At 34.9% G+C, this 26,672-nt stretch overlaps 1 protein-coding gene across 20 annotated transcripts in view; it reads right to left on the bottom strand.

Annotated features, from left to right (window-relative positions):
* Positions 1-26,672, bottom strand: part of GPHN (gephyrin) — a 300,275-nt gene that overhangs the window by 57,038 nt on the left and 216,565 nt on the right. For 14 of the 20 annotated variants that reach the window (XR_012673911.1, XM_075151848.1, XM_075151830.1 and 11 more), the window contains one exon: positions 24,648-24,704. The exons of 5 other annotated variants lie outside the window; for them this stretch is intronic. Coding sequence is in view for 14 of the 15 variants with exons in the window: in XM_075151848.1 (XP_075007949.1) it covers positions 24,648-24,704 (57 nt within the window). In the remaining variant the exon portion in view is untranslated. Of the gene's footprint in view, positions 1-22,557; positions 22,630-24,647; positions 24,705-26,672 lie in introns of all 20 variants that reach the window. One more of the 20 variants, XM_075151847.1, reaches the window with a different exon arrangement.

Raw genomic sequence — 26,672 nt, 5'->3', positions numbered from 1 at the left:
TAATGACGCCCAAATTTGGCCCAGAGTTGTTTTACCAGATTTCAAAGGCATGACACGAACTCTCTTTGGAAGAAGTAAATATTTACCTATAATTTACCAAAGGACAATTCTGGACCAAAAAGATGGTATAATGGTAGGGAAGAAAGCACAAAAGAGAGAGAGGCACAGATTGAGAGAGAGAGAGAAGCAGGATGGACGTGGCAAGGCAGAAGATGGTGTGTGCAAAAGGAGACATGGGCCTATGTGTGTAAGACTATTGTTTAAAATGGAAGAGGCTCTCTTATTTCTCACTGAAAACCATACGAAAAGAGAAAACGAGGAATGGGCCTGCTGCAAAATAACCAAGCGATTCAGCAAACTGTGGAATGAAACTCAGTGAGATAACATAGTCCTAAAGAAAAACGCAAAAAACCAAAAATACAAAACACAAACATTCGAAACAATCTACTAAAACAAACTAAGTAAAATATGTGACCCAAAAGACACAGATAAAAGCTACTAGAGAAGAAGGAAAAATGTTAGCAGACAAAGACAGTGCTAAAGAAGTAAAATGGAAGTCAAGAGAGAGTCTTCAACAAAGTGGAGGAACAGAAGGAGCCCAAACCCATAGCGCAAAGCAATGTTTGCGAATGGAAAACAGCTCCTTTGAGCAGTAATAGTTACTCTCGAGTTGTAGCCTCTATTCCTCCTCAGTTCATCTTTAAGCCCTTCCAACCTATAGTGGAGCTAGTGTATGGACAAAAACAAGAGATTTATAATGAACAGAGCAGCTGAGATTTGCAGATCAAATCTTCTAATATAAAAAACGTGCTGACAAAGTTTTGCTCTTACAGTGTCCAAATGACAATGGTAACAAAAGACAGCTGGCTTCACACGCAGCCTCTTACAGGTCATTTTTTTAATTCTGTGCACACAGAGGACTTTAAATTTACTTTTTGATTTCTTACACCCAGCCTACAGTTTCCATGTTATCACTCACCTGATGGGCAACATATGCAGTATGAGAAATAATTTGCTTCCCACAAATTTTAAAAGCAGCTGTGGAAGAGGAATCCATGATAATAAAATAAAAGGCTTGATCAGCTAGACTTGATCGTTTCCCAACCTATGCTCACAGCTGCAGAATACAAACCATGTTTTAACATAACTGACATCAAAATTAGTTATTACATAATACTTCCGTTTGTTTAATATGAATTGCACATTGATATCCTAAATGTTATTTTTAACCAAAACTGCAGTAAAATATGATTTTGAATAAAACCCACCAGTGTTCTAACACATACAGTTTTAGCAGCAATGGAGCTTTGTATATATGGGGTCATGTGCTTTAAGTGCCTTTTATCGTATTCATTATTTGTATGTTTTACTACTTTGTTATTTGTGACATTTACGAAAAATCTGTATTCTTTTCACAGCTACTGCTAAGTAAAGAATCCATATTACACTGCATATAGTACCATGACTGACTGGGGCGAGTGATTAGTCGTATTATTTACTATAATTCTTCTCATTCACAGAGTGTTACAGAAATAACAACCTATGGCTGTCTCTCCTCTCACAGGGAAAGTATAGATTTATTGTCTGTCCATTCTACAGCCTCTTGGCTCACAATGTACCTTGGCAGAAGATACAGCGGGCTACCAGCCAGTACCATTCCCCTGTGTAGTTCAGGCAGAATGTAACCAAACCCAAAGCATTCAATTCACATTACTGTGTTTTTTAAGCAAACTGGATTTTATGTTCTTTAAGATGTAATTTCATCATGCTGGAATGCAGAATAAGCTTTCTCCCATAGGCTGAAGTAGTAAATAGAATGTGAAATAACGTACTCAAAAATAAATTAAGGGAATGGTAAAATAAAGAGTCCTGCTGACAATTTCTATCTATCAATCATGATTGGTCTGAAAAATGAAATAAATGACTGTGCTAAATTGGATTTATTTAAATCTACATGATATGTTTTGCTGCAAATAAAAATCAGTCCACAAAAAAATTTTTTACAAGAAAAATAGAAAAAGACACAAAGAAAAGTTCATGCTACAAGTGAAAAATTCATGTGAAAAATAAAGAAAAAAAGAAAACTGAAAAACCCTTTAACATTTTACCATGACTGTTAGGAATGGTTAGAGAAATTACTTACCTTTTTAAAGTCATAACAAGATTAGCACAGAGTATTAAGTCAGCTCTTCATTATGGGAGGTACAATTAAAAGCCATTGGTTATAATAAAACAAATTGCTACACAAAGATGAAGAGTTTCCAGCCCAATATGAAAAGCTAACTCGTATGGGAGTACATTTCAACTCAATTTTACAACATGAAGAACAATTCAGAACAATGACATCAAAATATGAGTTATCACCAACAGAAAGCCCATTTCTCAGGAACACAGAGCCTGTAGGAGGCTAACCCATAATCTTTATCATTTATGGGAAAGCACATTGCTCCGCTTTTAGGAAAGCATGCAGAATGTGGAACCACCAGCAGAAACCCAAACATACATACAGATAGAGAGGACTAAGGTACAGCAAAGGGAATGAGTTCGCCAAGCTGTAATGAAGGAAGCAAGGTAAGCAAAGCACAGCAGCCCTTAACAATCCAAGAACTCTATTCCTCTGTCTCATAAACACCAGGCAGGCCTGTTTATGAGGTATTGCACCTACTACAACTTACTGTCGGTGAGAAAGTGCATAACTCATATAACCTCTCCTTGAAACTTCAGCAGTTTTATGAAGGCAATTTATTCTGTGTGATGTGGGAAAGTATGCTGCTGCTGCTTTTTTCTACATGTGATTTATTAGTAATTACATGATGTGAGTTCTGTACAATATACTCTGTGCACATGCCATTAGAACGGTCTCTCAAATACTTGCCTGCTTTAAATAGATTTCAAATCACACATGATCCGATTTATAACTGTAGGGGTTTGCACGGTGTCTCTTGCCTAAAATACCTTTTCCCCCTTAAGAGTGCAACATACGTTAATCAGTATCTGTAAATAAATACATAAAATAAAACTAAGCCATAAATAACAGTGTCTCAAACTGGTGTAATAATACTGTAAAAATTGATTTTGCCCTGTTATTCTAAGCAATATACATAAGGTTTAACTAGGAGGAAACTGAAAAACGTAACGAAATACATTGGTTGGTTTGATTAAAAAAATTGTTTTAAATCTAATCTGAAGAGCAGAGACAATTGCTTCGATTGAATTAATATGGAATATAAAAATGAGGTTGTTAAAAAAATTTCACAGGAAACGTATATCTGGAATTGCATACTTCAGAAAATGTTTAACGAAGTATTTGAGGATTAAATAATCCTATTACAAGATGCAATCTTCCTATTTCAGGAATGCATTCCTATTCAAACAGCACTTTTACACTGAGCTGAATATGCAAGGTCTTAAGAGTATGCTTTATGGCCATCTGAATTAGGACTAAAGTCAGTTCAAAACTACAGAATAATTTTTTCATGTTATACTGAGAACACCTCTGAAAGGGAAAGGAAAGTGAGCTCAAGGAATTTGATAGCAGCAGACATTACTCATAAACACATTTTTAAAAAGGAGCAGCGCTGTTGGTGGGATTCATCTCACCAAAATTTAAATATTAATAATGTAGTATTCTACACATGGAATTACTCATTTGGAGTCAGTGGGAAGAAATAAGCAAAAAATCATTTGAAGTAAAAATCATTTCAGGAACAGATTTTTACCACTTATTAAATGTTATACTTGATAGACTGGACACTGAACAAAAGTAATCTTCAAATCCTGAATATGCCTTTATGTCTTCATCCATATATTATTGAGTTCTCTTTTCCAAGGTTTTTCCTGGTCACCTACACTTTACATAATGGTATATTTAATTTTGATCATTGTTTCCCGGTAGATTATGAACACATACATGGAATTTTATGGTCAGATTATGGTTCATCCTAACTACTGTTCAAACAGAATGGTGGAAGTGGATTGATGAACACACCGCAGAAACATGAGGGCTGAATTGGTTCCTTTTACAGGAGCAGTATTAAAAAAAGGTATTATCCAATATTTGGAACAAAATGAAAGAAAAGGCAAAGGGCAGTTTTCTGGGATGCAAATAAGATGCTGATTAGTCATCGTCTCTCAATGGAAACTGACCTTGTCCTGGAGATGCAAAATCAATACGTTTATTACTAGAAGAGGGTTCAAACAAAATCTTACACATCAACTAAAATTGCAAGCTGGACACCTCACTGAATGAGAAAACAGGAAGAATTATGATACATACAGCAAAAAAAGGAGATAAAATAGTAAACCGCTGGTCAAAAAACTAACGGGAAAGCAAACTTGCTACTACAAACTGGTAGCATAGGCTTGATAGTGGAGAATAAAAAGAGGCAAAGAGAAAGGAAGTGGTTTTTATTTTTTCACAGGAATTTTAATGAAACGTTTACATTTGTATGAGAAAAAAAAATGAGCTAGATTTTGTGTTCTTAAGAGTATGGGACAGCACACAGATATGCTGTATGAATAACACTGGAAAGACAGCACATTTCTGTGATATTTTAGGGGCTGTTCAGGGCTTCTTCAAGATCATACTGGTTTTGTTCAGAGAAGCAGTATTAATTATAATACCCAAATATGGAGAGGACACACATCTTGTGTAAGCTAAAGCCCTTATTAAATGAAGACATAAAAATTATTGCCAAATAATTTGTGCACATCCTCCAACAGATATTTCTAACCTGTGCTAACAGAATCCAAGTGGGATTTGTAAGGCACAAGAAATCTCTAGGAACACTGCACTTGGGAAAATCAAAAGTTCTACTACTTGTATTATTAGCTGTGAAGATCTTTAATTTTTTTTAATGAAAATTTTAAACAATTCCCAAATGCCCTGGAAATATTCTCCAGTTTGAGAAGTAGATACTCTAAATAAAGGTAGAGAGAACAACTTTTCTTTCCAAAGAGATAGAAGAGAAAGAGATTCCTGTTGTCCTTGTTGTTTGCCACAGAAATGGGATTTATTTGCCTATTTTCATACAATCTCACACCACGGCAATTTGATTGATGAATCACTTAGTCTTACAAGTATATGCTAGATGTCTGAGTTATAACCTATCTGACCAGCATTAAGACTTTTTAAACTCCTTGTCCATTCTAGTTCAACCAGCTTTTTAAGCTGCTGTCAATCAAATGGACTAAAAATACATAAGTGATGTATAGAAATTCTTGTCCTCAAGCACACCATAAATTACTCTCCAACCCTTGACATACACTAAGAAGGTTGACATTTTAAAAAGCTTCATCTCTATTACAAGTATTTTGCTTTTAAATTAAATTTCAACTATTTTCATATTTCTATTTCTTGACCCAGCAACAGCCAATTTCAATGCAGCATTAAAACAACGAAATTTCCATATTACTGCCAAAAATGAAAACTATTTTTCTTGAATGGTGTGACCCTCAAAATCAGAATTTTAAAATAAATTCTTCATTCAAATACAGTCAAGCAAAATTGGCAAGTTGAAGTGAAACACAACTTTTAGGAAATATCAGATTAATGTTATGTGTGCAACTCATTTTTCCTTTGACATGTAGGCATTATGATTTCATCACAATTATTTTCAGCAGGGCTTCTGCATGAGTCAAAATAAGGCTATTCCCTTTTAATCTCCCTGTTCAAAAACTAGTTTCATGTTTTACTTACTAAACATTATCCAAACTCTCTTCTGAATGGGGAATTATTTAGTTCTTTATAGATTTCTCTGTTGTCCTCGGTTCTACAATATAAAGAGTCCTAATACACATGAAGGAATTGATTTTTACAAAATCTTTGTGAAGCAGAGAGATGACTTGACTTTACAAATGGGAAACTAAGACCCAGGGACATCTAGACTAATTTTAACTTGACATGCCTACAGCTGGATTACAGAATGCAAAGCCCCTCAGCTGCCATTTATTTCAACTGCATTTGGAGTGCTCAGCATACGTGAACATCACTCAGTATGCGTCTCAAGAAGGACACACAGAAAATGATTACCCCTGAAAGTGGTGTAAGAAGCTTTTCCAGCATGAAACACGAGATTTGCATTAATATGGAGACAGAAAATGCAAGATAGTCTTCCTTGGTACCCATTCAGGGCCTTCTGCTATGGCATCGTGTTTTCTGTTCCAGCAGACAGCTACGTCTCCTGAACTGAAAGCAGGATAGCTGTAGTCACCATTCACCCCACCTGCTACAACTAGGAAACACAATTCAGTTTTCTTAATATCTGAATAAATGTTGGTGGGGAAGGGACAGAGGCCTATTTGGAACTTTTAGCTTCTGCTGCTTTTGTTCTTACCTAGTCCAAGGCCTACAGGCGCCCATCCCTTTGTTCCACGGTCTGTGGGAGTAAAAAAGCATCTCTCCATTGACCTTCAAAGGATTTTGAATCAAACTTGTAATTGTGTGCAAAGCCTACAACTCGTATTTCATGCTTACAATCTTATCTTCCTGGAAGCTGACTACACAGGTAACATTCCTTGCATTTCTATGTTAAAAGAATATGAACACATGAAAACAGTAACAACAAAACCAAAACAATCACAAGCTTCAAAAGCCACCAATCAACTGACCAGTGAATCTTCAGGCCTAAACAGTCAAAGGCGGCCATCGCCCAATTTCTTATGTTTTTAAAGCATCTTTAAAGTTAAATTTCAGCTTTTTCCATTGGCGTTTGCCAGCAATTTTGTTTGGAGATTTCTATAGTTATTATCATTCTGAAGTGAATGATTGGACTACTTTTTTAACTATATGAGCAGGAACAAAACATACGTTTCCTCATGAGGTCTGATCAGAATTTCTGCACTGGTGTAACTCCAAAGTAGTTGATTTTAGTTAAGCTTAATATTTTTATTTGAGCTAGGAGCATCAAATTTGAAGGGCTTCAAGTACAAGAGCAAAAACTAGTAAACACAGGTAATTATAATCTTATATATACTGTATATTATAGTCACTGATGTATACAGTATTCAGCCAAAACCTCAGACTTGTACACTATCAAGTATAAAAATGAAGAACGCTCTTTTAAGTTCAGATTCCAACTAGGGAGCAACAACTGTAAGGAAAATAAAGCTTCAGTCTGTGAATCGCTCTAAGCAATAAAATCAGTACAACGAACTTACTGTCTGAAGAGCTAGGTTTCTGCCTTTGCGTTGAGGCAGAAACAGAGACTATATTCCTCTGAGGAGAATCCTTAAAGTGAAATCAGAATCATCATGGATGAATAACGTGATGATTTCAAAGGGTTCATAAGCTATGGAAAAGAGAGGCTGGAATAGAGCAAACGATGCACTGGGAACTATACTGTCAAACCCAAGTTAGAAAGTATTTTTGAAAGTGATCAGAAATACAAATGCAGGAATAGGATTTGCATTTAGGATTTTGCTTTGAGCCTCAAAGGCTCAAAAGGATAAGATTCCTTTAGTGCTGTCTTGAATTTGGCAGTCTAGATTGCAAGGTCCAGCACAACGGCCACCACCAGCCTCCCCACAGCAGTTATGTGCCTGAGAACAGAATATTAATTTGGCTGGGCTTCTAGCAGCACTGAATCTTGGAAATTCATAGAAGAGAAAAGGATATGGAAAATACTGTGAATAAGGACATTCTTTCTCCCCTTCAGCTCTTAAATGAAAAACTTAATGGTAATTATGCTTAGCAAAAAAACTTGTTTCCATGTTACAAAACTGCATTTGAAAAACTGGAAAAACAGGAAGAAAACATAGGGAGCACTGATGGGAACCCACTGACATTTGAGCTATACGTTACTGATACAGCTGCTGCTGTGTATATCTAATTTGATTTCCATGTGTTAAAACAGACACTGTCTACTAGAGATACATGTAAATTAGGTCACACATATGGCATCTTACATCAGTGATTACTCCAAAAGTCATAATAGCAATGTAATAGAAGTTTTGATCTACTTTGATTTATTACTATTTCAGACTCTAGACTAATTTTCCACAGATTCTATTACTGAAGCTGACTCTGAAGAATTAGATTGCTGTGGGAGCTGAACCTAGAGAGCAGTTGCACTGTGTGTTATTACTAGTGTAACAGAATGCAAACTAATATCTGGCTTCTCAAACAAGCTGATTTAATTAGTAAAACCCAAACAAAAAATACTAAATGTTTTATGCTGGTGAGCAGCTTGCTACTGGATTTAAAAAGAAAACAGTGGTTGTCCAGAAAAGAAATCTCACAGTTATATCTAATCAAGCCAGTTTTGATGCCATACAATCCAAGGTATGGTACAGCACAAGAAAATGGAAAAAAACCTTTGCTTAAATGGATGTAATTATAGAGAAATAATGACAAGACTGACTTTGGAAAATGCAAATGTAGATTACGTACATAAGTCTAAACTATAACCATTCAAAAGGAAAATGACATTCATAGCTCTCCGACTTGATCTAATTTGTTTCACAGAGGACTGCACATTTCACCATAAGGCAGGGTGAAATGTCTCCCTATTTTGTGGAAGAAGAAAGGGAAAAATTCAGAGATGGGCATTTAAAACTGAAACATAAAGACTTGTCTTGAAACAAAAAGCAAAGAACTTTAATGTTCCAAATGGGGAAGGATGGAAATTACGTCTGAATTACTTGATTTTTAGAATATAGAAATGTATATAACATTATCTAGAAAACAGCTGTGATTTTATCATTCAATTTCTTAGTGCCTATGCTTCCTAACACACACTTTGAATGTTATTTATTCTCTCTCTGATAAATGCAGAGCTGGGAAGCATTTTACTGTAATAAAAATCAACAAAAAGTATTACAATTTTGATAAGTAGAATAGATAAGGTTTAAGCCAAAATCTGTAATATTAAATGAGATGCCATTCAAAATCCTAGTTTTCACCACTCTCCTGAATGTTAAATAGTTCTTTGTAAATTAACTTAGTGCTTGAACTGAACTTATTAATAGAGAACAAAAGAATAACTGCAAAACATTAATATGAAGGGATAATTTTATTTGACAGAAGTCACAAGTTAAGTACCATGCAGAGAGAAGCTGTAGGATTAAGTAAAATTTTGCTTCTATTTTGAATGTATGAACTAATAATGGATCTAATTTGAGATTCAGCAGTGGGTAAACAAAGATAAATTGTATTTAAAGTACAAATATAGTAACATTTCTTAATGAATTTTTAAAATTCACTTTGTTGTAAATATCTAAGATGTCATTCATTGAAGTTATTCATGTATACCTTGATCAGATTACTGCAATAACGCACTCTCCTTCCTGACGTAACTTGAAGTTTTGCCATACTTTCACTCATGAGCTGTCATGAATGTCTTTCTTGATATGACATCTAGCTCTTGTAGCAAGAACAGCTCTCTATTCTAGTATGGCAGAGAGAAGGTATTTTGTGCAGCTACTAATCCCAATAACAAGAATGAAGATAGAACTAGCAAACCTATTTTCTACAAATAAGGAAACTAGATCATTGGCTTTTCATAAATTTTTGCATTTTAATGTGCATTGAGGAAACCACGTTTCTCTAAAAGTAAGAATTTTAATTCATTCACTTTTCTTAAGCCTAGAGTAAGGTAGTACTATTAGCAAAGCAAAATGCAACCGAAAAAAAATGTAATTCTTTAACTAGCAATTGCCAAATACAAAGCTTTGACCTCTTGTTCATGTTTGAAAGAGAAATACCTATAAATTTTATTTTACTTAAAACCTCATTGTTTTATTAGCAACTGCAAAAAAATTACACAGAAAACCAGGGCTAGATTGTACCAATATAGCTGGACAAAACCCAAATGATTAGCAGATCCTTATTGGCTCTGTTGTGTTCATTTATTTCTGAACTGTAGATATCACAGATACATAAAGACTTTTTTTTTAAAAAAAAATCGTTTTTTCTGTTTTCAAGCTGAGGATCTTGTTAAGGACATACCTGGCAAGTTAATTAAAGCCATGTCCATGAACAATATTAAAACCTCAGCATTCCCTCTAATGAACAGAGCGAAGTTGGAAAAACATTATTTCAAATTTCAAAGAGCATCTCTACAAAGCCTATGGCATTCATAAGGCAATGAGACAGGCAATCCTAATTTAATGTAGTAATTTTTCTTCAATGGATCAGTATATTTATGTCACATGTAAAGAACCAAATTCTCTATCTATCCAGTTGTCTGCTGGACAACTTCTTGAAAGCAGAGAAGAGAACCGAGAGGAACTGCATACATTTACTTCATTTTACCTCCCCTATCTAAGGCATAGTCTTAATTGTCTAAGAGCAATCTTTGTCTATGCTATGAGAGTGATCTTATGTTAGAGAAAATAAAGGCACAGGTCCACTCTTCTTGGTCATGGTCTTGCATCTCCTGAAACACTTTTTCACTTTAATTATGTCACCCTGTGACTGTAAGGGTTGAATGAATTTCTCTATATTAAAAATGAAGTCTCCAGCTGATACATATACTGAAAAGTTGTACAAAAAAAAAAAAAAGAAAACGGAAATCTTGTTCCAGAAATTACTATGTGTGACTGATTTTGTTTGTGCTTTCCCTATTTATGGGTATATTCATATTGCAGAAGTGGAAGTTAATTGATATAAAATTACATACAAAATAGAAACTTTGTGCCACTCTACTCAAGTTTGTGCATAATATGTTTTCAAAAATGTACAAGTCAAGGGCATAAATATTGAATACAAATCCAGCCTAATAATCTGACCAATAACAAAACCATATAATTCACTCATCATACCTGAAAGTCTAAAGACTACCTATGGTATTTCAAATCTATTTACATTTCTTAGAATTATGTCATACTTTTCTTGCTGTTATTCTAATGATCATCAAAAACAGTGCTATAGACAGACCTTTACCAATATGCAATTCAAGTTTCAGACATTGCGTATGGATAATCACTTAGGATTTTCCTTTATATTAAAGTATTTCCATAATTATAAAAACTATACTGACATTAAAGCATTCTGGGGTGCCTAAGAATTGACTGAAGACCTTCTCAGTTATTTGACAATTGCACAGTCAATTATCATGGTGAAATTCATTCTTCTAAATTTTATATCTAGCAAACTGCTTCTGGACAGTTTTAAGTTATAATATCAGAATAAACTAACTCAAAAATTGTATTAATTAGTCCACTGGTTAGAAAACTAGAAAGAAATATTTTAGATAAATGAGTAAGAAACCCAATGTAAAAAAAGGATGACGAAGTATAAGGGGTTGCCACGTTATTAAGCCAGCATGAGGAAGCAGGCATACCTTATCAGAGCCAGAAAAGCCTTCTGGAAGTCCTGGATGCAGAATTTGCAGGTAGGCAGCAAATTCAAAATGCTGGGCTTACTGTGCATACATTAAGGATGCTCTTGAACCTGACCCCTCTGCCCTTAAGATATAAGTGGTCCACCCATCCTCAAACCAGTTGTGCTATGTAGTGCAGATTTACAACAGATATCAATAGTGAACTTAACAGCCTAAAAATAGCCTTTTAACTAAAACTGAATTCTAGATTCTATGCTGGTGGTAAACACCTGAAAGTCAGGGTAGCAGTTCTTGGTCTTTCAGCACTGCCTTCTATTCAAACTAGCCTAAGTAGAAGGAGAAACAGTCTCTTAACCGGCTTTAGTTCTAAAGAAGAAGATTCAGTTATTTACAACATTTTGTAATGTATACTATATAGAACACTTTAATCTAGAGCACTTAAAAATCTTCCTGCAGTCACTAAATGGACTTCTGAAGTCAACTACCTGTTGCAGGAAACAGTATTTCCTCTTGTTCTCTGAATACTGCTGATACTTAATTCCCTGTACTGGTCCCTCTGTTCTTTCATTATCAGTTAAGATAATACAAGTCTCTATTGTTTTATTAACAATGCTAAGTACACAGTCAAAATGTATTTTGTGGGAGATAAAACTAACATAAAACTTAGCAGCTCTTTCACAGCATTAGGCATCATGTTCTAACCACTCAATGAGGCTAAATAAAACATATGACAAGCTACAGACCTGAGTGTCTCCCTCTTTGAAAAAATTTAATTTCCGCCCCCTGCCCCCCCTCCGAAAGCAGGGGATAGCACTGCAGTAAACACTTCACTGCCATTATACTTTCAACAAGCAGATCAATAGGTTTCCTTCATTACGCTTTTAGCCAAACACATAGCGCATGCAGAAGCCAGAGGAGAGGGAGAGAAAAGAGAGAGAGAGAGAGATTGATGCTGGTAGTAAAAAGTCTGAGATACAAATAAGGATAAAAAATGGGGCCATTGCATAATACTACCTAAGAGTAATTTTATAAATTAGGAGACTATGGACCTTCATTGGTCAATCTGTTAGTTTTACATTTTGTACGGTATTTTTAAGATACAAGCTGAAGTCAGAGTTCTAAAAATGTAAGTGAAGCCAATCTGATTTAATAATTTCTTAAGTGAACTACCGCTATCAAAAAAAAAATTTCTATGTTTTGTGACAACTGGATAATAAGTAAATTACAGACATATTACACACATACTATACTGCACAACTGCTAAGTCAGCATCATTCCTAATTAATACTTCTACTCTTAGAAAAATCATTTAAGTAGTCCTGCTAACATTTACAAAAATTACAGGCATGAAGGTAGCTGGTTTTCACGAAGGGGGAAAAACTTTATTACATATTGTGAAATTCAAAGAGAATATGAATTTATATTTTATCATTACACTATTTTAAAGCATTAAAGCTTTACTTCTCTTGCCACAAGGGAATCGCTTTTTAAAGAAACTCACTTTTGATTTAATTGAATTGAACCAAAGACAGCACCTCATTCTAGACAAGTGGAATTGTTAAGGTGCTGACTGGGCCTAAGTAGATATATAGTACTAGTACCCTATAACGCCTGGAGTTCAACAAACTATAAAAACCTTTCTGTAACTAAAGGTAAGTAGAAGTTTTTAAAAGTTTTCTGCCCATTCATCTCAAATAGGCATCAGTTGACCACAGTTTCACCAGTGCAACTGGTGACAATAAAAAGGAACAGGTGAAAAGAAGCTTTTCCTAATTATTGGACTCTGAGATGCAAAATAACCTCTACAAGAATGTTTTCTATGAAAAAAATCAGGCAGCAAATTCTACCTCAAATTCTTCACAATGCAGAATACACAGATCCCAACTTTCTCTTCTGCTGGAAGATCTTTTACTTCTTCAATCAAAGACCTTCTATGTAACAGCAGAAAAAAAAACCCTGATAGTATGCTCACTTTCCTTCTTAGCTCTAGAAGTGCCAATTAATCCAATTCCAGAGCTTTTCTCAACAATTAAAATTGTAAGGAAATTTCTTACGATGAACCTACAATATCTATTTCCAAAAAACAGATTTCAGAAATTGTTTATATCAGGTTTTCTTTTATCTTTTGTTGTACCTTTGTCAGAAGGCATGTTCAGCTGAATTCCCACAGCATTGATTCCATTTCTCTCATCTCTGTGCTCCTGGCATCCTCTGAAGGCCCAAAGCTATTTGGTGACGACTTGGACATATAAAATTAAGAAGCTCTGAACTTGATGCTTAAGAAAAATATTTTCTTGGAATAAGAACCACAGAAATAGGTGTAGACACAAGAAACAACCTTGAGATCCTATCAAAAGTGTGGTCCTTTTTTCCCTCTGGATATGAGACATTATGCAATACAACATTACTCCTTTTCTTTCCCTTGATCAAAACTAATGGCAAGCTTTTGGACTTGATTTAACACTACCTCAGTTTGGGAGGTTTTCCATTATACTGTTTAGAGTCAGGATGTTGTTTACTCATAGCAGCCTTTCCCATTTTCCAAAATAACAGCAGATGACATTGAGCATTGCTGGACATGCATCCTGACATTAAGCCGTATTTCTGAATGAAGAGTCTCTTACAAAGTTAGAAACTACACTACAAATCCTTTATGGACCCCAGAGAATCTCCAATCTCTCCTTGCCTCTTCAAATAGCTACAATTGCCACAGAGGTCTTCAGTTTCAATTGATTTGTTCCTTTGGATCTGTCATTGGCTCAACTGGTTTGTTCAAAAATACACAGGGTGCTATCCTACCACCAGAGAAGAACATATCCACCTTTTTTTTAAACTTTCAGTCTGCAGTTTAAAAGAGGGCAGTCTAGGTCTTGCACCGTATGTTTCATAAGCATGAAATCCTGATCAGCTGGAAATTTTTTAACTGTATCACAAGATCCAGTTCACCAGGCAGCCAGGTTATCCGCATTTTAGATATGCAGATCTTCCCTTTGGACAGAGTATAGAGGATGAATGCTGTACTGATTGTACAGCCTTGCAGTGCCACCTTGACACTTGAGCTAGCAGACTCTTTACTACAAATTGCAAAGTCATCCTTTGTCGACAGTGTTCACTAAGTTTTCATGCACTTAATACTCCAATTTTCTTGTTCAGTTGCAGTAGAATCTAACTATTCCAAGATCACTAATTGGTACTCAAGCCTGATAGCTTTGGAGAAGGCAAAATAGTTTTTGGAATCTGATTAAGCAGGAGACCCATACATGTTGACCAGGCACCAGCCACAATACCTTGGTTTGTATTTCTTTCGAAGATAGTGATCCCTCCAGAACATGAAAAGGACAAATGGCTGAAGTTGCAGGCAAAGCAAGAAGAGTCCAGTTTCCCTGAAAGTGGTTTATTTACTTCATAATCCGTAAGAGCATGTTCACCATTTTTGCTAATGCGAACTATCACGGTTGGATTCTTTGGAAACAAAATGTCATCAAGCTGAAATGCCTGTTGATCCAGTGCTTTTTCTTCATTTCATACAGATCATTCAGAAGAATGGCTGGTTGAGCAAGGATGGCGTTTGTCTTGCATCTGTAAACACTAAACTTAATTTCTTGCTCCAGCATTAGCTTAGGAAAAAGTGTCTTTGTATGTGTATGAGTATAGTATTACTTATTTATTCCATATTGGTGTTTTGATGATAATCATGATAAAAACAGTGAGGCTTTCATATAATACAGTAACGAGGCACAACAAACTGCAGAATACGTATCAGGTGCTTTTAAGAACACATACTTGATTATCTTTAAAACAACTTGTCTCCTGGTGGAGCCAGACAGCAACTACTTATCTATGACAGAAAAACTGGTAAGCATCTTTCTTCTTAAAAACTTTTTTATTAGATCTTTTGCCTGTTCATACACTGAAACCAGAAAAAAACCTTTCTATTACTAAGGATGAGGAAGTGCTTGAGAAGCTAAAGCTTTTGAGAACAAATTAGACACACATCAACAAGGTATTGCTTACAAGCAGATCTTCCTGCTTAGGGACAAAGTGATTGAGTAGGTGAGCTCCTTATGTTTCATTTTGTATGATGCTCATTAATAGAACATTCACATCAGGTCTAGAACTTGGCCTACAGTGTGAGATAGAGCGAACTGTCATCTTTTTATGAGATCTTGCCAATTTTAAGGGATTCTTTTAAAATACAATAAATAACTATATGTGCTCAAGACTGATTCAGTATTGCAGAAAACCTCAAGTCCATCTTTTTGATACTCACCCATTAATCATTTATAATAATATGCTGAAGCCTAATCCTTACACAGTGGGTCATAGCATTAATTTGACAGTATTTTATAAATTCTGTTTTTATCCCATGATGTTGTGAATTCTAGTATATCTTAACATCTTTCTCCTTTTTTCCCCATCCTAATTACAATTGAACGTATTTTTCTTTTCAATTCTTGCTAAGATGGTACTACACCTTATTATAGAAGACTACCATGAAGCTGATATGGAAGTATTTACAACAATATATGCATTTTGGCAGTTAGTGACCCAAGCCAGAGCTTTGGGAATTAATAATAAACTTCAGATATCATAAAACCACCTTTATCTAGACAGGTGATTAGTAATCATAATGTGATGGCCATCTTTACAGAGTCCTTCCAGTTTCACTGGCTGAAAATGGGTCAGACTAACCAGTGAATCATTTTGCAGCCTGGACATCTGTAAGTTTATTATTTTTATTTTAATGTAAGAGATAATTAAGGATGCTTTTATTATATAATTTATGGTCACATATTATGTAGCGGTTGCCTAGCTAGACTACACATCATGGTGGTCCCAGACTGGTACAGTGATTTTAAAACCACGCTGAACATGGTTGCAGATTGATCATGCAAAATCTGCCCCCCCAGCTGATTTTTCCCCACTTGTGCACAGTGCAATGCAAAAAAGAAAAAAGTAAATGAAACCAAGAAAGTGGATGGGCGAGCAGGTCGACTGTGTGAGAGAACACGTGCAAAGTATACCTCAGAAACACTATAGGTGGATGAGCACGAAGGGAGCCGAGCCTGGTTGTGCAGTGGGGAAAAGAAAACATTGTTAAAAAAGAAATGGTGGCACAGTAAGGGTCTCAGAAGGTTTTCTGTATAGGTGGTTCCAGCACTGAGATAGTATCAGGGGGTTCATTAAGTTTCCACGACCAGCTATTTCAGAAACTCCAAATTTATGCCTTTTAAGTGGAAGCTTCTTAAAAGAAAAAAAAAGTACTGTATTTATAAAATAATTAAAACTAATGATGAATCTGAAGACAACTATTAATCCTTCCTCCTCTAAATAACTGACAACACTATCCTTAGGACAATAAGGTATTCTAGGATGAAGCTTTACCAATCTCTTTCATTTAAAACTATTACTTTTATTCTAACTCTGCAAAGCGTACAATGTGAAAACCCATTAGAGTGCCTATTCTTTGCTGTATATCTTTATGTTTTCAGATGCTCAGAACCAGCAGTTTGACAACAGAGGTTTTTCTTCAATCTCACTGCCCCCAAAACCAGAATAACTTGCAAAGTTAAATGACTAACGGCCAGATATAGGTCAGTAGAAATCTGCAGATTATGTCCCTAACCAACGTAAAGTGCTGTGATTCTTGAGGGACACTGTCCACTGTCAAAAGCTTTCAGCACAAACACAAGTTAATTGGTAACACTACAGTTTTACTGATTGCTTAAGAAACACTTTGTTTATACAAGATACCCATTCTTCTATACTATTAATTACTCAGACATAACTCAAGTATTAAAAAAGGAGACTCTAGTTAGTTATAGGATTTCTTTTCCTAACAAATCTGAATATCCTTTCTTTGGCTGAAAACATTTCATGTTTCAATCAAAGAGTAGTCCGAGTTTTGGGTTTTTTTTCCCCCTTTTGTTAGATTAATAATGATCTGATGACAAATGGCTGTGAAGAAAGTCTAAAAGCAGTCTAAGAAAGAAATATAAAAAGATATGGTTCTTATAAGCGCATTAAAAATCTCCTCTTGATTTTTTTTCTAGGGGTGGAATAATGAATTAACAGAAGCCCCAGAAAGATTTCCTTAGACTTCAACAAAATTAGTATCTGTACAGCAGTTTGGATACATTTGTGGTAAAGATGAACCCAGCAAGACTTTCCACATAAATTATTAGTGACAACTCGCTGACTTAGGTATTATGATGGACTGAGCAGACAACATGGTACTCATAGGAAGTCTCTCAAGAATGTTCTTCAATCTCAAGTGCGTATTTCATAATTCTTCACTGAAATAGAAAATTAATTTCCAGGAAAATCCTACAGTCACATTTGTCTGTGTTCATTTATGTCTCCATTATATACTTCTATACAGCTGTTCTTTCTTCATTGAAAATTTTTTAATACTCTGAAAATATTTTTGTTCCTTTCTGGCATTATGTATTTCGTTTGCTCTTCTAGATAACATTACTACGGAAATCTGAATCATTTCACATCATCTTAAACGTTCACACACACTCAGCACTTTCGTCACCTGATGAAATGTTTTCTTGTAGTGAGATGATTTGCAGAAGGATTAAGTCAAAAATAGAAAATTCCTTCAGACAAATAGAAAGACTAGAAAATGCAGTTTTAAGAAATCAAGAATTATTCTTAAACAGTCTATTTTGTAAAAAAAAAGGAAAAAGAAAAAAGAAAAAAAAGAGAGAACCCCTTCTGACAGAGCAAAAACTGTTTCTGGAAACATTGCTTTGAAAGCTTTCTAGAAGAGATAAGGTGCACTTTTGCTTAGAACAGGGGTTCTGCTATTCACCTAAGACTTTTGGATGAGTCTCTAACCACGATTCTCATGAATAATGTCCAACCATTGTTCCCATGGTTTGTCTGGCAACAGCATGGAAAAAGAAGAACCATTAGCTTCAGTTTTGCAGGTGAGGATTCGAAGAATGAAGTAACAGCAAGAAACATCACAGCAGCAGGTTTTTAAGTATCAGCAACTAGATAAACAGAAACAACAACGATGAAGAGGTTTGGAATTGCACTCTGCAAATTTTTGAAGAACTTGGCTCATCTTGTCCACTCTTCACACTAACTTACAAGGGGTATGCTAGACACTTGTGTACTTTAATCTTCTCTTAGACAACTACTATAAGTAGAATGCTATTACTTTCCTTGTCAAATTATCCTGTGATCTAATTATCCATATTTTTCTTTAATATCTAGGCTAAACTTACCATTTAACTTCAGTCTTATTCCTATTAGTATTTAATCACTTTTAAATAATTTTGTATTTTCTTTTTCATAGTTCCAGTTGTATAGAAGCAAATGATAATATTCCCTTCAATAAGATATATGTATATTTTATTTCTCCCTATGCTCAAACACACACACATTCTCCTTAATCTCTTAATCTCACTCACTCCAAATTCTTTTTTTCTTATTCATACATGTATAGAATCTCAATTTACCTATGTCATTTTCTCATAATGATGAAATCGAAGGTATGCTCAAGTGTTCTAGTCTCAAAATGATCTAATGTTCTTGAGGAAAGGATTATGCTCATATCACACTTTTGCATATAGTGATTGCTCCTTGTTTTATTTTCAATAGGATCACACAATGAGACTGTTTAATCTGCTGCACACTTATCATTTCCTGATCATTTCTATGTCATTGCTTTCTTGCTAACTAGTCTCCTTTTTTGAGCATCTGCCTGATTTCAGCATTTTGTAAGTGTATTGCTTCTGTGTTATTAAAATTAAATGTCAATACTTTTCCAAGCTCCTTTGATGATTCTGCAATCTATCATCTACTCTGCTTACAATTTGTTGTTATATATGAACTCCAGCAATTGTTTCTTCCAGTCTGAGAGAGGGGGCAGCTCTCCTTATTTTGTATGCTACCTGACAACCCCTACATATTACGTTAGGTGAAGCCAACGTGCTAACATTTGAGTTGGGCTCTTTTCCCCCATGAACATTCAAGTTAAGGGGCCATGTTGTCAGTCACAGAAATTCCCCACTGTGAGAATGATTTTAAAAAAGCTATGCCCATTTACACCAACTGAGAATTTTGTTCAAAAGCTGCAAGAGCAATTTACTGTTAGTCTGAGGGCCTTACTGGCTTGACTCAGATCTTTAATAATGGAATATTAAGATCAGGAATAAAAGCCCTGTAAATGTAATCCTTCATCGTGATCAAAGAAGGCAGGTACTTAAAGTAAGATAGAACACTGCATGCAGGAGACCATAGACTCTGAGAGATACAGCTCTGTATGAAAAATGGTAATCCTGGTTTCATTAAACATCATTTACGGACATTATTTGGCCTCTGCTATGAATTCTGAGAACATTTTTCTTGAACAAACCCAGAACCTTTGATTTGGAACTATGCTGGTCAAAAGCCTCACAAAAATTGTTTTGCATATTACTTGGGAACTCTGTGTAGAAGTTCCATACTTAGACTTAATTTTTTTTCTGATGGGCTTTCCGTAACATTTTTCTGCAGAATTTAAACTTGCATTTAAAATTCTTAGCCTGCACAACTATAAAAAAAAAAAAAGTCTTCAAAGCACAGATTGAAGCAGTATTGTTCTGTTGAATCTCAGCTGAACTCCACACTTCCAGGAAGGTATCAATTTTAGCAGGTATTATAAGTTCTAAAATATAAACCAGTCAGCTGTTTCACTGTTGATCATCTCAGTAGATAATGCATTTATTTGCTACTGCTACATTAATTTGAACAGTAGGGGAATGCTAACATGTCCAAGTGATAGAAGACTAATTTTTCTAAACAATATTTAAGTTCAGCTTCAAACATAGGTCTCTGGGAGGGGTCAAAGGATTAAGCCATGAAAAGAACTGGAATAGCTGCAAGGAAGATGAATGAAGATCTCAAGAAGAAATGGAAAAACAAATTGCAGGTCAGGATAACTTTTTTTGTAAACGGTTATGCATTACTGCTGATATTAAAAGTAGTGTTTTAAAATGAAAACTACTCAAACCCCCAAACTGCTTAATTATCTCAAATTTTCATGCATGTTTTCAGTGCAATTTTATTTTAAATATCTGGCAGGCTTTCTAAACTTCTGGTGGAATCTGGGATATTCTGCAGAATTCCAATGTTTCCTACATATTTCCAATGGCCTTTGAATTTAATCTGGAAAGCATGTCTTTGCAATTCATTCTGGAACAAAGGTTCCACCTTAATAGTACACACAACTGTGCAACAGCATATAATTTTCACTTATGGGGCTGGCCATCAGATACTATATGCTCCCCCTCCCACACCATTCAATACATTTGCCACATTGTAGAAGTATTAACAACTTACATCTAAACGCCTTTCCAAAAGCAGTATGGAAGAGATGAAAATTATTTTAAAGATGAACTATTAACAGTTCATTATTTTCTTTCCAATTGTCCACTATTTAGTAAGGATTTGTTCTATTCTTCGATCAGTCATTGGTATATTGTGTTTTAAAATGTTGCCTTATCTATAACATCCATTATTACAGCATGAATCAGAGCAGCAGTGACAAAGCAGCAGATTTTAGTTATATGTTATTGTACTTGCAATGTGTCCTGCTTGTTTTAAGAAACTTAAAGGGCATATGCAGAATATACGGAACATTTCTTAGTTCACAATCTGACTTCTTTACTTACATTGTGTACGGTACAGCCACAAAATAACAGATAAAGTGGCACTGAGGAACAGGACAATTTCATGACAACTAATTTGTCATGGCTAATGTGGTCACAGCTTTTCATTTGAAACCTTTCCCCATGTGACATTCTGTGAAATAATGTGTGATTAGAACACCTTTTTTGTAGTACGAAGTTTCACGGCATAATTTTTTTCTGGCTTTATATTTATTCACTAGTACTAAATCATGAATTTAAGATTGAAGAGGAACCTTCCTAAAATAAAGGAACTTGCTTTGTCTTGGTAATGACTAATAAATTTGAGATATCACCAAATCTAAAATATCACACAGTTTATTCCCCTCAAAAACTTGATTCTTAAAGATTTGCCAGGGAAAAGATACAGTCCTTTAATCAAATTTATTTTATAGAAAGCTGCAATATACTAGCAGCTCAATTTTCTTGTATTTGACTGCAAAAAATTATAAACTCAGAGACTTCTATTTGTCAATGAGCAGAAATCAACTTTATGTCAGATACATAGCTGGATATGCAAAAGTATCCAAAAGGGGTAAAAATTATCAAATCATTATCATTACCAAAATCATCTTGCACTATATAACCATAGTGGATTATGCATTAGAATGATAGTGCTGAGAATGACAACAGCCATAGTGTATGGAAGACATAAACAGGACATGAATCTAAAGAAATTATTCTGAGAATCTTCACTGGATGGATGTGCAAAGAGATAAATGGTTAATAACTTTGACATCTACTATACTCACAACTGTCCCTTTTTTCTAATTTTCATTATACATTAAATTATGCAGCTTAAACTCACTTCTGTAGAATTGCTGAAAAGCTGATCTTAATTTATGAGGTGAACTACTAAACATGACGTACTGCTGTCATGTTGGATTTGACTTGCTTTATTAAATATTTCTGTGAAAAATGGGTAAGTTTATAGGGGTGTCATGACTGATATGCTAGATCCTAATCCTTTTCTCAATTTTTTTTTCATTAAAGAACAAATCTAATGCATAAGAAATATGCTGCAGAAGTTTTTATATTTCTGCTGAAAATACAAGCAACAAAATTTGCATAGCTGGCATTCAACCAAATATTAACCAATTTTGTGAGACAAAATAGGGACCCAAAATGATTAAAGGCAAAGACAGAGGTACATGTGAACCTATATGCTTTTGGGTTACCTTGTATCAGCCATAGTTTTCAGATCAGGTACGGCTATCAATCACTGACAAGATATTTTTATCCTTTAAATTATATCTATTTTATTTGTTGCTAAGTTTAATATTCAGGAAACTTTTAGATAGGCAACCTCAATTTTGGAAAGGGATTTTTTTTTTTAGTTGCTGTAAAGCCAAGCAGTTTGATTAGCATTCATTAAAATGTAGTAGGATATTCTTTTAAACAAACCCTGTCAATTAGGTCAGGTTTCTCACACACATTAAAATGAAACCCCAGCTAGAAAAGAAAGAACACACAAAGGGAGAAAGAGAGAGAGAAAGGAAAAAGATGGGGATGAGAGGACAAACCAATCAGATTTGGTGTTACCAGCCAGTGGAAGTTTTTAAAAAACAGATCACCGAGTGAAATCGTACATTTACTCGGAGAGAGCATCCTTTGACATTGCCTTCTAGGTGACCTCTGAGCTCCTCCAGCTTTCGATGGAGCTACATGTAAACATCAGAAAATGAATTGAAAAAGCAACCTGTTCTCTTGTCACTCTTTTTTTTTTTCTTTTTTCTTTTGTACTTTGGTTTTGTGGTTTGTTTGCTTTTTTTTTTTAATAAATCATAGCATAACACATTTCTCACTGCCTCTGGCAAAACATTTCAAGACATCAAAGTGCTTTGAACAACACAGACATATAAGCTCAGTAAACCTGGAAACTGGAAACAAGCTATTTTTGCTTGATTAACATGGTTCTTTTTGCAGTACACGAAAAAAAAACGAAAAAAATCAAGGGACAGATCATTTTAAAGCTACTGAATCTCTGTTACATTTATTTATTTATTTGCTTGTTTATTGATAAGGCTGTGTCCAGAATTTATTTCCATCAAAAATAACTTTTTAGAGGTAAATTTTCATGTTTGGGAACCTCAATTAGGATTTCCCATTTTCTGTAAGGATATTAATGTAAGATTTTGTGTCTAAATATATATTGTGGGTCGTGAAATTAAATCCTGGGCAATCAGATACAGAAATAATAATCCTAAATTAGGTGTCAGTGGGTGTTCATAAAAATATTAAGCGAATCCCAACACCTAAATAAGCTACATCTTCTGCATATGTATATGCATTATGCATCTAGAATTCTATGTGATGACCCATTAAAATGAACCGGTCACAGTAATTACATATACAATTTTCAAAAACAGCATAGAAACTGTGCTGTGGCTGTCTTGTATTTTCCTCTATGTGAATTCAGTGGTCCTGAATGTCTCCCACTGAAACAGTGCCTCACTCATCTACAGTACTCTTCTCATCTACATTGTAACTAAAACCTCTTCCCAAAACAGAAGGTGAAAAGATAAAGCCTCACAGACAGTGAGGAATGCTACAGACACCTCCAACTATAACTTGTATAAACAAACAGCAACGGGCTTCTTTTTCTATGCTGAGATCAATTTAAACGGTGGCATTACTGGAAAGAGATGCATAACTAATTCTTCCCCTCCCCTTCGTTATGCTCCGTGAAATAACATTTTCACAAAGAGCAGCTGTAGAGCAGTATTAGAGAACAGAGAGGATGGCTTGTCCTGGAACAAAGGCAATACACTCACATACCAAACCAAACAAAAAGATCAAAAACCAAGAAGGCAGGAAAGGCAAGGAGAGTGCAGAAGAAAAATGAAATCATTAGCGCTTGAGAAAGTGCTAAAAGGAAATAAAGTAGAAAAAAAGTGAAAAATTGGATGGCTGAAAAAGAGGCAACTGTTGAGATGGAACCTTAAGAGAATGGCCTGGACTGCACATGATCAGCATCTTGGTATAGATTATGTTCTGTGTTTTAAACCATTTATTAGGGTGTAACACTACGCACGGTGGGTATTGATTTAGATATCTGCCTGTTAAGTGCTCTAAATATTTGAGTATGTTTGAACAAACATAAAAAAGGCAGAAGGGACTAACTATTAGCAAAACAGTGGCTCCATTCTTATTAGCCTCACATTAATCTCTCTCTCATTTCCTCTTTATTTGCTCTGATTTTTTCTGATTTAAAGGCTAGATATACATGAAATATTCAACTCTTTTGTAATGGTCTTTTGCAGAATTAAATGCAAAAAGTGTAAGCACTATAAAAGTTTAATTATGTTTCAAGATGGGAAGCAGTAGTCTGAAGATGAGTAAGTCACTTCTCCATGTAACAGGCAGTTAAGAGACAACAAACAACATGGACCAGAGAAGTGGTTTAATCATGATCACCAGATTACAGGCACTTCAAGAAAGTTGTTACTATCTCTTATTTGTGGTGACATTCAACGCTAACTAACCTTCAGTAGGTTGTTCTATGTGTAGCACAGAAACAAACAAAATGTGACCCAACAGCAATAAGAATACTGAAATAAAAATGATGGGATGGTGAGAAATGGAAAAGCCCCTTCCCTCCCTCCCCTCACCTCCCCCTTCAAAAGGAAAAGTGTAGGCTATAGAAGAAAACTTGCAAAATAAATGTTAGAATATTTACTTTGAGGGATCCAACTCTACTAGCAACTCCTTTGCTTTCATCCGGCCGTCTAATTTGCTACAATGGGGGAAGATGGGTAAAAAAGACAGAAGAATAAAGAAAAAGTGAACTTAAAAAAATTTCCACACAATCAGTTAGCAGTACATGCAAGACATCAATTTGACTCTCTGAGACACCTCTAGAGGACAAAGACACAGACTAATTTCTGGAATAAATGATGCTTTATCATGGCATTTTAAACTTGCTCTGTTGATCATTTTTATTTCAATATATTACCAATCTGGCACATATGTTGCATGCTGAATTCACTAACATTTTTGAAAGAATACATGTTACTTTTTGATTTGGATATGAAGAATAATGAAATCCTAAAACTCTAACTGAAGAAAAGTACACCCTATACCTTCTACAAATCATATGATCATAGTATGCTATAACTGGGAGTATCAGGCCTGGCAAGTATCATGATTGATACCTGATAGAATGCAATATAGATTCCTATTGACCCAGACCTAGAGATTTTAGCCACTGCTATCAAGATTCCCAGTTAAAAATTATGCTGCCCAACCAGAAAATTTTAATGCCAGACCAACATTAGATTTTTATTTTAAATATATCACGTATATAACCTCTCCCCCAACTTCTCCTACCCGATTATTTTTCCTTTATAATATATGGTTTTTTCCTATATGATGCAGAGGATGGAAGAAACAAATGAGGTAGCTGCTCAAAAGGCCTAGAACTGTTAGAAGCATGTAAAATAAAACATTCATTTACAGCAAAAGTTCTTTTCACAATTGCTGAATCCAGTAAATAAACGTCTTTTACTGATAAATTAAACTTGTGTTGTGTCATTTTAAGTAGAGAGGAAGAAGACAACAAAAATGACTTTAGGGATATCCTTTTAGCCAGTGTCAAGACCGAACTGAAAGTTTTTGTTATCTGAAGGTTGTTTCACAAGTTATGTAAAACAAAGTCCCACACAACTGAGGTGAACCCTTTCAAACCACATTAACGGCCTTTTCTTTAAGAAATCTCAGCAAGGAAGCCAAAGACTGAATGAACCATGGAAATTCAACTATGCTTTATGCTCTCGAGTACACTAGCAACAGCACAAGTTAGATTGCCACTTTCTGTTTTTACCTGACCCATGGAAAATGGAGAAATTCATATTCAAAACACAGTCAACAATGTTTTATTTTACTTGCGCTAGATTCTCAAGAAAATAATGCAACTAAGCAATATACGAACAATTTAAATATTTAGTTCTGATAGGATGTCCACTAGCAAAACACACTGGAAACATTTATGTAAATTGTTGCTTTCCTTCCCTGGTCTTATGGCATTAAAATAGTATCTGTTTTGAACTCTTAAGTGAAACACCCACATCACTGTTTTGATGGGACTCCAAGCAAATCTCCAAGCAATTCTAGTATACTGACCAAAGTATACTTTGGTATATAGTATACCAAAGAAAATGGTAAGAAAAAAACTGTCATTCTTAAACAAAATGTCTCCTTTAGAAGACAGATTCAATTAAGATATATGCAGTTGTAACCTAGTTGCTATATTTTTCCTAACTGGAAAAAAAAAAGAAGCCTCAAGAGGGAAAAAAAGATCCTTATTTGAAAAGAAAACAAGAGGAGTTAGAGCAAAGATACTTGGCCCAATACCCTGGTTGAGATACTACCAGTCCCAGACAATAAAACATAACCAAGTAGAACCCCAGTTCATGTTACTAATTTGAAACTTTTTTCAAAAATAATATATTCAATTTTGTTTTGAAAAATGAGAAATAAGAAAAAATAAATGCTGATAATCTCACATAATGACATGGAACTAGGACATTAAGAAAAATGCTACATACCACAGAAACTTGGGGAACATTTCTAAGTAACAGCTATATGCATTCCCCTTTAGGGAAAAATTTTTTCTTCTATTACTTACCAATGTGGGTATTGTGGCTGCTCAAGTTGTGCTGAAGATTCAGGATTCAGTCAGAAATGAGTTAGGACATATTACAGG

This window comes from Calonectris borealis, chromosome 5 (assembly GCF_964195595.1).
Source record: "Calonectris borealis chromosome 5, bCalBor7.hap1.2, whole genome shotgun sequence".
Classification (NCBI taxonomy): domain Eukaryota; kingdom Metazoa; phylum Chordata; class Aves; order Procellariiformes; family Procellariidae; genus Calonectris; species Calonectris borealis.
This window is presented reverse-complemented; position numbering and strand designations above follow the sequence as displayed.